This window comes from Berghia stephanieae, chromosome 2 (assembly GCF_034508935.2).
Source record: "Berghia stephanieae isolate SIO BIC M18660-M18661 chromosome 2, UCSD_Bste_1.3, whole genome shotgun sequence".
NCBI classification, from domain to species: domain Eukaryota; kingdom Metazoa; phylum Mollusca; class Gastropoda; order Nudibranchia; family Aeolidiidae; genus Berghia; species Berghia stephanieae.
This window is the reverse complement of record NC_088361.1, coordinates 24,898,757-24,911,981: the sequence shown is the minus strand read 5'-3', so window position 1 is coordinate 24,911,981 and position 13,225 is coordinate 24,898,757. Positions and strand designations below refer to the sequence as shown.

The window sequence follows — 13,225 nt, the reverse complement described above, 5'->3', positions numbered from 1 at the left end:
AATAAACGTTGTTTTTGTTTGTCTTATTTTGACTATGGAACTGATACTGATACGAGTACTTGTCATAGCAGAGCTGCCTACTTGAAATAGGAAAATAAAAATCGTAGTTTTCAGGGCTAATAAAATCGTAGATATTTTAACTACCCTTTTAAAAAATGACCGGAATTTCGACTGTTTTGATAGATATCAATTTTTTTTAAACGAGAAAAAATGATTGGAAACGTAATAATGATGGTGATGGTGGTAGTGATAGTGGTAGCGGTGGTGGTAGTAGTAATGATGGTGGTGGTAGTAATGATGATGGTAATATTATTATTGTTATTATTATTATTATTATTATTATTATTATTATTATTATTATTATTATTATTATTATTATTATCATCATCATCATCATTATTATTATTGTTATTATTATTATTATTATTATTATTATTATTATTATTATTATTATTATTATTATTATTATTATTATTATTATTATTATTGTACGTATTGGTGGTATTACTATTGTTGTATTTTTGTGTGGTTATTAATGGTATCAGTTTATTGTTTGGTTCCATTTACCATTTTTTTCCCACTTTCATGTGGTCATCAAATTGTATGATTTATTGTCGAAAGCCTAAGATTGAATAAACTTTGTAATATCGTATGGTAACCATCATTGTCGACGACATCGTCGTTGTCATCATAATCATCATTATCATCATCATCATCATCATCATCATCATCATCATCATCATCATCATCATCATCATCATCATCATCATCATTATCTTCATCATTAACAACAACAACAATATTAACAACAAGTACTACAATAGCAATAAAAACAATATCAACATCATCATAACATTTCCGTCATCGTCTCCACAACTATCATTCTAACCAACAGCACCACCAAAACCACTACCATAATTACATCCTCCTCCACCACCACCACCACCGCTACCACTATTCCAACCACTACCACCACCGGCACAATCACTCTAATCATCAAGACAGCAGTGAAATGCAATTTGAGCTCTGAATGAAACTCGAGTCATATCGCTGTTGTTGCTTCTCGATTAAAACTTTAAGGTTACTACATACTACTGAAAACCAATAATGTAACAGAAATATTAATCTCGCCGTTGAGGGATTAAAGCAAATCTTTAATTTTTTCGAGTGAACGAAATGGACTTGTATTGTCAAGGTGTTGTCGCATTATGTCTCGTCGCTTTATTTTTTAGTGGTATTCTCTTTCGTGATTCAGTTTTGATTACGTTTGGAATAATTAAAATCTACTTGTATTGTCATTTCATTGTGAATGTGATTATTTGTGGTTGAAATATTATTTTTTAAAGGTGAAAAAAAAATAATAATTAAAAAAAATTAATTAAAAAATAAATAAATAAATAAAATAAATAAAATAAATATATATATATATATATATATATATATATATATATATATATATATATATATATATATATATATTTATGACCGAATCATCTTTGCCCCACCACTGTAAATAGGCTAGAACCGCCACTGGTGATAACAGTCATTAATAGACGGATAGAAAATCCAACCTCAATACACTACTTATCTACTCCAAAGACAATAACATAGGTAACTACACGTTGGACTGCTCTGTTTGTCGGTGTCGGGTTAATGGACTGGGATTCTTATTTATAGAATCATGGGGCTCTACTCGGTGAATGATTTGTGAAATATTCGTATTGATGATTAAAATCTATTTGAGAAAAACGAATAGCAATAAAGCCTATATTTATTGACATTTTCTTCATCCGTATGTTTTGATTACAACAAACCTGTTCTTCCAATGATAAAACTGATATGGTTTTGATTTCTCCCAAGTCAGACCCCAAGGTGTGCAAAACTAAATTTGCCGGCCTGACCCAGTTATTTTAGCAGTAAAGAGTATCCGTTGTTTGTGGGGGGAGGTGGATAACCTTAGTTTTAAAACAGAAGAAAACAGTCTTTTATATAAAATACTTGGGCGGCCTGTTGACTTTTTGGCTCATGGTAGCCCCCATACCCCACCCTCAGCTCATTGTCGCACGTCATCTCGCATCGCGTGGGGCAACAAGAAAAAGAGAGCCGTCTGTGATGATGCACAACCTTCGTATAGTATGTAACTATCACGGCTCGAGGAGAGATGCGCGAGTGTTAACGAAAAGCAGCATATGCAAAAACTGAGACGAAAAGCAGTATCTGCTAAATTTGAAAAATATAGGGCGGCACAAAACAACTTCGCTCAATAGACCGACCGCCAGTGCCTCTCGTACATCATGTTTAATGATTTATATGTGAAGTTGACTTCAATTCGTTTGTGGTAGATTTTGTAATATTGTCAATAGCGTGACAAAATGTATGCAGTATAATGTAAATAATGCTGCTTGAAGCTGGAATGATTAGACTTTGATACACAAATAGAATTGATGATTCAATGTGATTATTAAAGACAAATACTTTGAGAATCTTGGGTGTCCCTTTTGTCAACATAACACAAAAATAAGACATTTTAACACCATATTATTTTATTTGTTGTGTGCTTTTAGAGAGAGATGGACGAAAGCTGTTCTATTTCTAAATTCACAAATAGTATATCGAAAAAATGACTTGGGAATAAGATGCATAGAGATAGCATTCATGGCAGTCAGGAATAAATTTGACACGCTTTATTAAAATGCCAAGCAAGTAAAAATGATAGAATGTGATGTTGTCAATGTCAATTCAGGGGATGATAACAATGATTACCATAACCATTTCATTATTTTACTACAATAATAATTACGTTTTGGCAGTGGAGTGATAAGATACTATCACATTTTTATGTAATTATCTTATTGTGGCAATAGACAAACAAGCTGTTTAATTTAGATGAAACATCGATATTAACTGAAGGCAATTTAAAATACAGCTTTTAACACAATTATCTAGTTGTGACAGACTCGTCTTATAAATTACATTTGTTGCCGATGTTGTGTTTGTTGTGTTGTTTATTTTTCTGTACGCTGCTATTAAATGTGAGAAATAAAACTGTTCTGTTAAGCCATTCGGGAAGTTCAGTTGGTACAATTCTCGCTTCACACGCAAAAGGGGCCGCTCCCGGTTGAAGTTTTTGTTTTGTTGATCAACGGCCCCCTCTCCACCCAGCAACGATCGGGTAGTTGGGTTTGCAAGATTTGGTAAACTGTACATTACGATAGCGTCCTATCCAAAGGGTAGCAAATGGGTAGCAGCTATTGCTATTGGCCGTTTTACGATATAGAAACCGTAATAAACTCCATCCCCATGTGCCTAAAGGCACCGGAGATCTGCTTTTTAATGTTATGACATCTGATGAGTAGACTCTTTGTACAGATTATAGAGAATGTATGCAAACCATTCTTTCTCAGCTCTCTCTCTCTCTCTCTCTCTCTCTCTCTCTCTCTCTCTCTCTCTCTCTCTCCCTCTCGCTCTCTCTCTCTCTCTTTCTATTTCTCTCTCTCTCTCTCTCTCTCTCTCTCTCTCTCTCTCTCTCTCTTTCTTTCTTTCTTTCGTTCTCTCTCTAGAGCATTAAAATAGCCCCAAAGCGCTTTGCAAGGGTTTCCTGACCAACAGCAACACGTCACAGCACATAATCTAGAACGAGACATCATGCATGTTAGGCGATATTCCATTTTTTTTTCTTTTGACAGACAACGCTGTTCACGGTCAGGTACTCATTTTACACCTGACTACGATGAGATAATGTGAGTAAAGAGCCTTTTCCAAGGAGGCAACTATGCGCCTAGCGAGGCTCAAACCCAAGACCTTCCGATCCAAAAGCGAGTGTCATATCACACGACCACATAGCCGCACTCTCTCTCTCTCTCTCGCTCTCTCTTTGTCTCTCTCTGTCTCTCTCAATCTCTCTCTCTCTCTCTCTCTCTCTCTCTCTCTCTCTCTCTCTCTCGCTTGCTCTCTCTTTGTCTCACTCCACATTGTCTTCCTATCCCCCTCACCTCCCCACAATTACTATAATATAGACTATTCTTTAATTCCTTATAATTGTAACCGTCATAATATCGATCAGATGTGTCTTGTCGTGGTGCATTATCAATCCTTTCCTATAACATACTGTCTGTGTTGAGAGGGATCAACGTTGAGATAACGTCCATCCCGTTGTTGCATCTGACTGCTGCATAGTTACTATCTAGATCGAAGTTCGCAATGCTGGTAGTGCTATCTATTAATTTGAATAACACAATGTCTGTTTTAAGATAATATTGATGATGATGATGACGATGATGATGATGATGATGATGATGATGATGATGATGATGATAATTATGATAATAACAATAATAATACGAATAATGATAATAATAATAATAATAATAATAATAATAATAATAATAATAATAATAATAATAATAATAATAATAATAATAATAACACTATTAATGATACTATAATAGTAGTAGTAGTAGTAGTAGTAGTAGTAGTAGTAGTAGTAGTAGTAGTAGTAGTAGCGTGAAACGGACAATAACACTTTCTTGCTGCTTCATGAACAGGGTACAAACCTTTTGCAAACGACTTTCCGCCAGATCCAATCACTACTGGGTGGTCAGAGAGGTCAGAAAAAAAAAACTCTCGACTTCACCCGGGATCGATCTCGGTTCTTTTGCGTGCCAATCGATTGCTCTATCAACTGAGCTATCGGAGCCCACAGCTGCACCAGGCTGCCCCCGTCTTTCATCTCAAGCTTCTTTGATGAGGTGAATGCATATCCGTTGCTGCCATAAAGAATATTTATTTTCTCAAATCAATCACCATTCATTTACATATCAATTAATTTACCCCCCAAACCCAGACAAGCAAGCGTGTCAAGCCATGTTGTGTTTGTGCCTCATCTTTGCCTTCTTTTCACTGGTATTCGGCTTGTATGAGAACTGTGCTACACGCTACGATATGGATGAAGGCGGTGATGGACGCACAAGGAGACCAGAGGTCAACGCTGTCGTGGCAGGTTTGTCTGCTTTAGTTTCTTTTAGTCTTGTTTTGTTTTGGTTTGTTTTTTGTTTCTTGTTTGTTTGGTTTTTTTTTTTTTTTTTGTTTTGTTTTTTGGGTTTTTTTTTTTTGTTTGTTTTTTTTTTTTTTTTGGTTTGATAGGGTTTTTTTCTCAACTTATTCGTATGTCTTTGTGATCTTTGGTATGACACTCGCCTTCGAACAAGTCGGTAACTGGTTTCAATGGGTGGCGAAAAGGATTATTAACTCACATTCTTGTCACCGCATCAGGTGTAAAAAGAGTACCAGGTAACAGCTTAATCTTTGTCGAAAAAAATTACAATTGTGCCAAACAGTTATTGTCATGTCTCGTACTATGTGCTAAATATTGCTGTTGGCTTGTAACTTATGACCCCTCGTAGAAAACTTTGAGGACGTTGAATACATATCGCGCTATATAACCGATCAAATCTTCTCATAACATATAAAATGGGAAACACCCGTCGTTCTTTTTCTTGTGAATTTAGAGTTGCCTAATTGTTTTATTTACTCTCATGTGATATTGATCATAAAACCCAACGCAGTGGTATCTGAATTCCATTTCAGAGAATCCAAGCATGGTAATTTTATGATTATCAATTATAATTGCATGGATTTCATGCACATTATTGCTTATATCTTGACATTTATATTTGAAAATCATTGTCATTTTTACATTTCTGTTTCATTGGTTTACTTAGAATGAATCAATTAAACAGAGCTTGCACAATATTCCATTTTAGCTACTTCTTATTGGCAACTGCCATGTTGCCCATGTACTTTAAAGATAGTAAAAGATACAGTTTAAAAAGTCATTCAAAGCCATAGAGAAGGGGTTGTTCGCGTTTTCTGTAGCGCTAAATCGACTAAAATAATTGAACGTTAACCTATTGATAGGATGCGAACCTAACGCAAAGTACGTTCTGCATATTTAAAATAAAAGAAAGAAAAAAAAGAGCTTTTATATAGAGCAAAACCCCCTTGACGTGCTCAAATCGATTTACAGAGGAGGGTCCCTGACTAACAGCAACACGTATAACGAGACACGTCACCTTTTTTCGAGACAACGCTGTTAACGACCAGGTACTCATATTACACCTGAATACGGTGAAAGAATGTGAGTAAAGAGTCGTTTCCAAGGACTCAACTATGCGCCAAGCAAGGCTCGAACCCATGACCTTTCGATCCAAAAGCTAGTGTCATACGACAAGACCGCATAGCCACACAACAGTCTAAACAGTCCCAACGATGTAGTCACTGCTTGCTGGGCATGACAGAGAGATCAGAGACAAGAAAAAACCTAAGACATCACCCGACACCTGTGCTGATACCTCTTCTTTTTAGGCTTTTAAGGCTTTTTTTCTATAATCAGCGGCGTACAATACGGTCTTGTGCGATAGGTTAATGCTCAAACTTGCAAAGATCATAAGGTGCAAACATACCTTGAAGTTGTTTTCTTCAATCCTAAGGGAAAGAAAACTCCACGTCGCCGTGGGAGATACCTTGAGCAAACTGAGGAATGAAGTCCCTCATGGGTGACATCAGAGGTCTGATCGGCCAAAAATTAAATAAAACATGGTGCGCAACGCTCTTTTGTAGACTTCAGAGTTTTGATCCGCCGATCTTGAAAATCGGGACTTCAGAGGTTTGATCCGCCGATCGTGAAAATCGGGACTTCAGAGATTTGATTCGCCGATCATCGATATACGAGATGAAAGTCGGTTTAGAGGAATTCAATCCCTCAAGGGAGACATTGTGATGCTCCGAACCGACTTCGGTCAAGAACCTGCCTCACAGAGCACTCCCTACATCACTAGGGACTTGCCACCAGTCCAACGTGTGCCCGTCGTGGTCAAGAGCCCGAAATGGCAGAGCATCTAGTTGGACGTTGCGTTGTGACGAAGCTTCCGATCGGGTTCGCGACCGTACACGATTGCGACGATGAGTTTGAGTCCTGGATAGATCATCATAACATAGTAGTGTGACGTCATTAGAACTGCTGCCATACACCTACTGACAAAATGTATTTTAACATTTTGGACAGAAATATTTTGTTTCGACATGTTAAGTGTTGCTGTTATGTTGCTTTTATATAGCGCAATGTTCACAGAGCGTGCTCAAAGCGCTTTACAAAGGGTCCTTGACAGACAGCAACACATTACATGTAGAACAAGACATTTTTCCGACAGAGACAATACTGATAACGGCCAAGTACTTATTTTACGCATGAGTGTGGTGAGAAAATGTGAGTAAAGAGCGTTTTCCAAAGATTCAACTATGCGCCAAGCAAGGCTCCGATCCGAAAGCGAGTATCATACCACATGACCACATAGCCGCCCTTGTAGTTGGTTAGGCGAGGGTTAATTTAATTGGACGAACCAGCTAGATCCCACTTGTGCAATTTAACCTCTGTTATATGTTTTCTCCATTAGGAGTTTTTGGTATGATTGGCGTCAGTCTCTACGGAGTCATAATCATCGGGGTGGCCAAAGATGGAAAGGGCGGTGTCCATTGGGCTTTCCCTCTCACTGCTTGTGCGGTCACTGGGCTGACCATCTGTGGCATTCTCATGGCCATCTCCAATAGGATCACGGTAAGTTCCATTCCCCTTGTAGTTCAACCGAGCCATGACGCAGAATTTATTTAGCTTGTTTTGTTTTTTTGTTTTTTTTTTGTTTGTTTCTTTTTTTTGTTGTTTTATTTTTGCCTCTGGAACAGAACACTGATCTATAAAAAAAAACACTTTCTGCTTCACGGCATGTAGATTGATTGCCGCAAAATAGTTTCAGGTCTATCTTAAAACCCAAACTTCTTAATCTCTGCTGAACATATAGAAGGCTCAGGAACAAAACTCAACTTAGCTCTGGATCGAAATATGTCCCGTTTCTTGTGAGGCTAGTGTTCTACTAATTGTTGAACCAATAATACCCTCAAGCATTATTAGGCCTTCTTCAACATGATATACAAATAAAACATACTTTTTTAGTAATTCTTCAATAAAAAGCTGAAAATTAAAGGCCATAGTCCAAATCTGTAATTATTCTGTACGTTATATAATTTGCCATTCTGGGCATTCATCGTTCACTACTTCGACTTTTTTTTTCATTCAGAAGATTGAGAAGAAAATAAGTAGGACGCTAAAAAAAGTCAAAGGCTTTTATTTATAAACGGTTTTGCTTTCGTTAATGATAAACGGAGCCGAAAGAGTACGTGTGGATACCTCATTCCAGTCCTTCTTTCATCATATGACTCTCAAGACATGAATCCTTCTTGGCTTGGGATGAAAATAGTATTTATTTCTCTGTCTCCGTTAAGGCGTCTGTCACCTTTTCTAGGTGTCACTTACTGGTTCTCCCTTTCTGAAAGCATGTATCTTAATTCGGTCGTTAGATTTAACAAAGATTTTGCAAATATTTATAATTTCTTTTTCGAGAATCCGGTTGTATCTGGTCCATTAGTAATAGACGATTTGTCAACTTTCATTTTCTGCAATTGAATTTTATTCACTAATGGCCTTTGTGTAATAAATTTGTATGTTTCGTACAAGTACACTTTTATCAGGTTCTTTTCTATTCTGATTATCTTTCCCTCTTCTACTTCAAATATTATTATATACAAAAAAATGTTTTTCACTGGAATGAAGTTTTACTCGGTATAATGTCTTACTGCCATGAGTTTAGCAATGATTACTGAAAGACTTGCTGCAAAGTTTTAAGATTTTCTGTATGAAAGAACAATGCCCTTATTTAAATTATTGCATTGAAAATACCCCAAACATTTTGAGGTGAGTAAATTTTTTGAAATGATTCAAATACTGTATTGAGTTGAGATAATATCAAGATTAGAACTTTCTCCAAAATCGGTCTTACCGACAATATTTTCTAGTTCTAGATTTTAAAAAGATTCATTTACATATCAAAACTTATTTCGTTTTCCAAACAGAGTCAGAATCCTATGTCGTATGCTGGGCAAGTTATTGGTCTTTCCTGTCAGAGTTCTCCCCGGAGTCGGGAAATTAGCATGCAAGATCGTCTAGTGTCTCCGCCAAATAGCCTTGCCACTCCATCGTCGGCCAACGGCAACGTTTTGGCTCCTTACAATGGCACAATGGAAACGGGTCAGAATTCGACCCAAATGAATCTCATCACAAGAACTGAGTCTTGTTTGAGTTCACACATGTCGTCGCCCGACTTGTTCACCTCAACAGCGGAGTTAGAAGCAGCAGCCGCAGCATCGCCCTCAACTCATCAAACGCACATTGTGGAGACACACGATCTGTACACTCGCCCTGCCAACCCAATTAAAAAACAAATCTTGAAACGTCAAGTGGAATCAAGAACTGCTCAAAGACGCTCGTGGCATTTCGACGACAAACAAGGAGCGTATTCAGTAAGTGACCTTATAAATAATCCACCAGGAACAACGTTGCCTCCTCTTGACACAAAAAGAAAAGATGTCATCAAGCCACCAGTTCCTCCGAGAAGGGATAAGATAGCACCACCGCCATCTGTAGGTCAAATTCCATTGAAACCTATTTCTGACCCGAGTAATGATTTAATGATTCTTGAGGATCCTATTGTGATAAAACCACCGTGTTCTTCCAAACCAAAATCTGACGCAAATGCCACAATAGATAATACAGACTTCAACAATAAAAAGAAACGGAACACAAACCCTTTCTTAGAGGATGTAGACATTTACGCTGGGGCAACAAATAGCACTGACAGTAATGGTGCAGATGGTGCTGAACTTTGGCAAAACCAGCCCTGGCCTGAACCGCCCACGGAAAATGAAATCCTCGGAGACATTGCAGGAGAAAATAAACCTCAGGGTCAGGCGAGTGTTTTTAGTCATAATCGTTCTGCCTCAAATTCAAATGAAATACCTGAGATACTACAATACCAGCCACATAATTCAAGCAGTTTATCTCGAACGCAAAGCACAAATAGTCGGCAAGGTGTAAGCAGCCACAGGACCTCAGCCTCACCCGTCCAAGAAATAGGGGGAAAGGGAATCAATGAAAGGAGACCCGGATCAAGGAGAGGTAATAGGGATTTGGAACAACACAGTAACAACAAACAAGATACTCAGGTGCCTGTAAGGAAAGAATACGACAACCCAATGTTCAATAGACAACCTTCACCACACTTAAACTCAAAAGGGAAACCCGGTGGTCCACCACCAGCATATGACTCTACCTCTTTCATAACCCCAGCCCCTCTCACATCGCCACCCCCTCCTAACTATGCAGCAACAGTCAATAAAAAAGATTCTTTCCATCCAAAACAAAGCCATAACACTTATGGAATACCCAATGGCCTTGAAATATCAACTAACCGTATCGCACGACACCAGGATACTCTTACTTTAAACCAAAACCAAAATCAAAAGCAATGTTTACAACCGCCCAATAAAAATCAAAACGGGCAACAAAAATTTTCACCGAAAACCAAACCAAAACCTACTGAAAAATCTCGACCTCGTCAGGTAAAACGAGAACACAATCAACGACGAACTGCTTCTGGAGATTCCCCAGTTCCCCGTACGCCTCCCCCTGGCTACTACAGTTCCAACCCGGATATTTCACGGCAGTCTCCTGGCGCATCTCCGAGGGTTGCACGGCGTCGACCCGAGAGTATGGGCCGTGAAGAGGTTCGAGTCAATGATGACAGAAACCCTTACCATCAAGGCATTTATAATACCAGTACAATTGCCAGACAATCTCCTTATTTCGCAAATCATCCACCTTGGGATTCTGATTTATAGTGAAATACAGAAATTAGTTCCAGGATATGTGCCACATGAAGTTTGTAAACAAGTTTCAGTTTGGGAATAAATAATGAGCCATTCTTCGATAATTTCATTACATGTTGCCTGATAAGTGAAGAGTAAATCAACATGTTTCCCTGCATTTACGTCTGAATGCATATGGGGGCAGCCTGATAAAAAGCGGTATGGTCACTACTTGGTCCACAAATGGTACAGAAAGTAACTTCCACGTTGCGCTGTGTGGCCTTGAGCAAATCACCTCGCCTGACATCTGGGTTATTCCAGCTCTCTTCCCTTGGAATAGAACGTGGGTGAAATAAGGGATTTTTCCTTATTATTTATAGTGTACGTTCCTGTAAGAGATATTCATAATATATTACTGAGTCGAGTACGGCAATAATCAGCCTCATTTGTCCGTGGCTGTTGGATTTTTCCTCACGAGAAACTGGCTTCACTGACTGTCTGGGAATCTCTTCATCTGTGTATAAAAATTATTTGTCCCCATACGATATTAAAATCAGACACACACAAACACACACACACACACATACGCGCGCGCGCACACACACACACACACACACACACACAGACATATATATATATATATATATATATATATATATATATATATATAAGATAAAAATGATGGGATATAAATTCAAAGGGAGCAGTGAATAATTTTAAATAGACAGATATCATTGTGCCCTGTGATGAAACCAGAACACATTGATGGTATGCCCATTGATTTTAATTTTGAAATTACATAAACAAGGGTTTAAGAGCAAAACCCAACTAATGTTATTTTAGACTTCCACAATGAATTCTTTTTTTCGAGCCAGGGTTGGGGAGGGGGGGGGGGCGATCTTATATATTTTTTCAACTTTTTTTTTTTTAAACATGTGATTTTACGATGTTCGTTGAAAAGTTGGTCATAAATTCTCACAAGGAGAGTTAACTTCGTCTAGCGTAAATTATAATTTCAAACCTCCAGTTACTTCCCTTCAACACAATCCTTTTGCCTTCCGTTAATCATTACTTGTACACGATAACTGCTCTATCAAAAAAGGAAAAGAAGTAATGAGGCAAATTTACAGAAAAATGATCCGAGACCATGTAACCACAATTCCCTCACAGTGAAGTGAGAATATTTGTTTAACAGAACATGTAAAATATTACGGAATATGCTTAATAAATATAGATGTTAAACATCTGTCACCTATTTCATTTTATATGTCTTGTCGATATCATTTTAACTAAATTGTATTATGCAAATATTATAAAAATTTCAAGGAGTTTAAGAGTCAACAACCATAATTTTTCTCTGAGCAAATTATGTGATATTCAACAACACCAATAATTATTGTAATTATAGTAATAGTGTGTCACAGATTATTTTACATTGTGAACATTTATTGTGAGGGGAGTCAATATAGATGTCAATCAATTTTGTTGTTGTTATCATCATCATCATCATCATCATCATCATCATCATCATCATCATCATCAGCATCATCACCATCATCATCATCATCATCATCATCATCATCATCATCATCATCATCATCATTATTATTATTATTATTATTATTATTATTATTATTATTATTATTATTATTATTATATTATTATTATTATTATCATTATTATTATTATTATTATTATTATTATTATTATTATTATTATTCGGTTCGGTGACAATAATAATAATAACAATAATAATAATAATAATAATAATAATAATAATAATAATAATAATAATAATAATAATGATGATGATGATGATGATGATGATGATGATGGTGATGATGATGATGATGATGATGATGATGATGATGGTGATGATGATGATAATGATGATGATGATGATGATGATGATGATGATGATGATGATGATGATGATGATGATGATGATGATGATGATTATGATAAAAGAGACCCCCTACCCAATTTCCGATAGGAGCAATCACAGGAATTTGATCCAGATCTGCTATAAGCGACGAACATAAAATCCGTAGACCCCTATATTTTGGAAAAAAGATCCAAATTTTAAGAGAAAAAAAATAAATTTCTAATTGCTAGGGTTTTACTTTGTTTTTCTATAAATCATTCTGTTGAATGCTTTCGAATTGATGCATTGTTGCCCAATTTGTCCCAACATTAATCTTTTATTTAAAATACATCTTTTATTACTTTTTCTCCACAATTTTGGTTTAGAAATTTTAAACTGGAGAAAAAATTATTGAAACTGGCCAAGTCCCCTCCCCCCTTTCCCCAAGTCTGTATAGTTAGCTATGTACCGACGTGAACTTTTTTACAGGTCTGATAACCCAGCGCGATTATGGGCTTGATTTAATATTGGTATAATGGACAATATTTTACTTTTGTTCGAGAGCATTTGCATTATAACAATTAGCCCATAACAATTAGAGTTGTTAGA

The 13,225-nt window shown here is 36.8% G+C and overlaps 1 protein-coding gene across 2 annotated transcripts in view; it reads left to right on the top strand.

Annotated features, from left to right (window-relative positions):
- LOC144964552 (uncharacterized) overlaps window positions 1-10,917 on the top strand; it is a 104,079-nt gene extending 93,162 nt beyond the window's left edge. For both annotated transcript variants that reach the window (XM_078898973.1, XM_078898974.1), the window contains 3 exons: window positions 4,844-4,999; window positions 7,452-7,612; window positions 8,962-10,917. In XM_078898973.1, coding sequence (XP_078755099.1) covers window positions 4,844-4,999; window positions 7,452-7,612; window positions 8,962-10,785 — 2,141 coding nt within the window. In that variant the 3' untranslated portion in view covers window positions 10,786-10,917. The remainder of the gene's footprint in view (window positions 1-4,843; window positions 5,000-7,451; window positions 7,613-8,961) is intronic.
- Window positions 10,918-13,225: the final 2,308 nt, after the last annotated feature.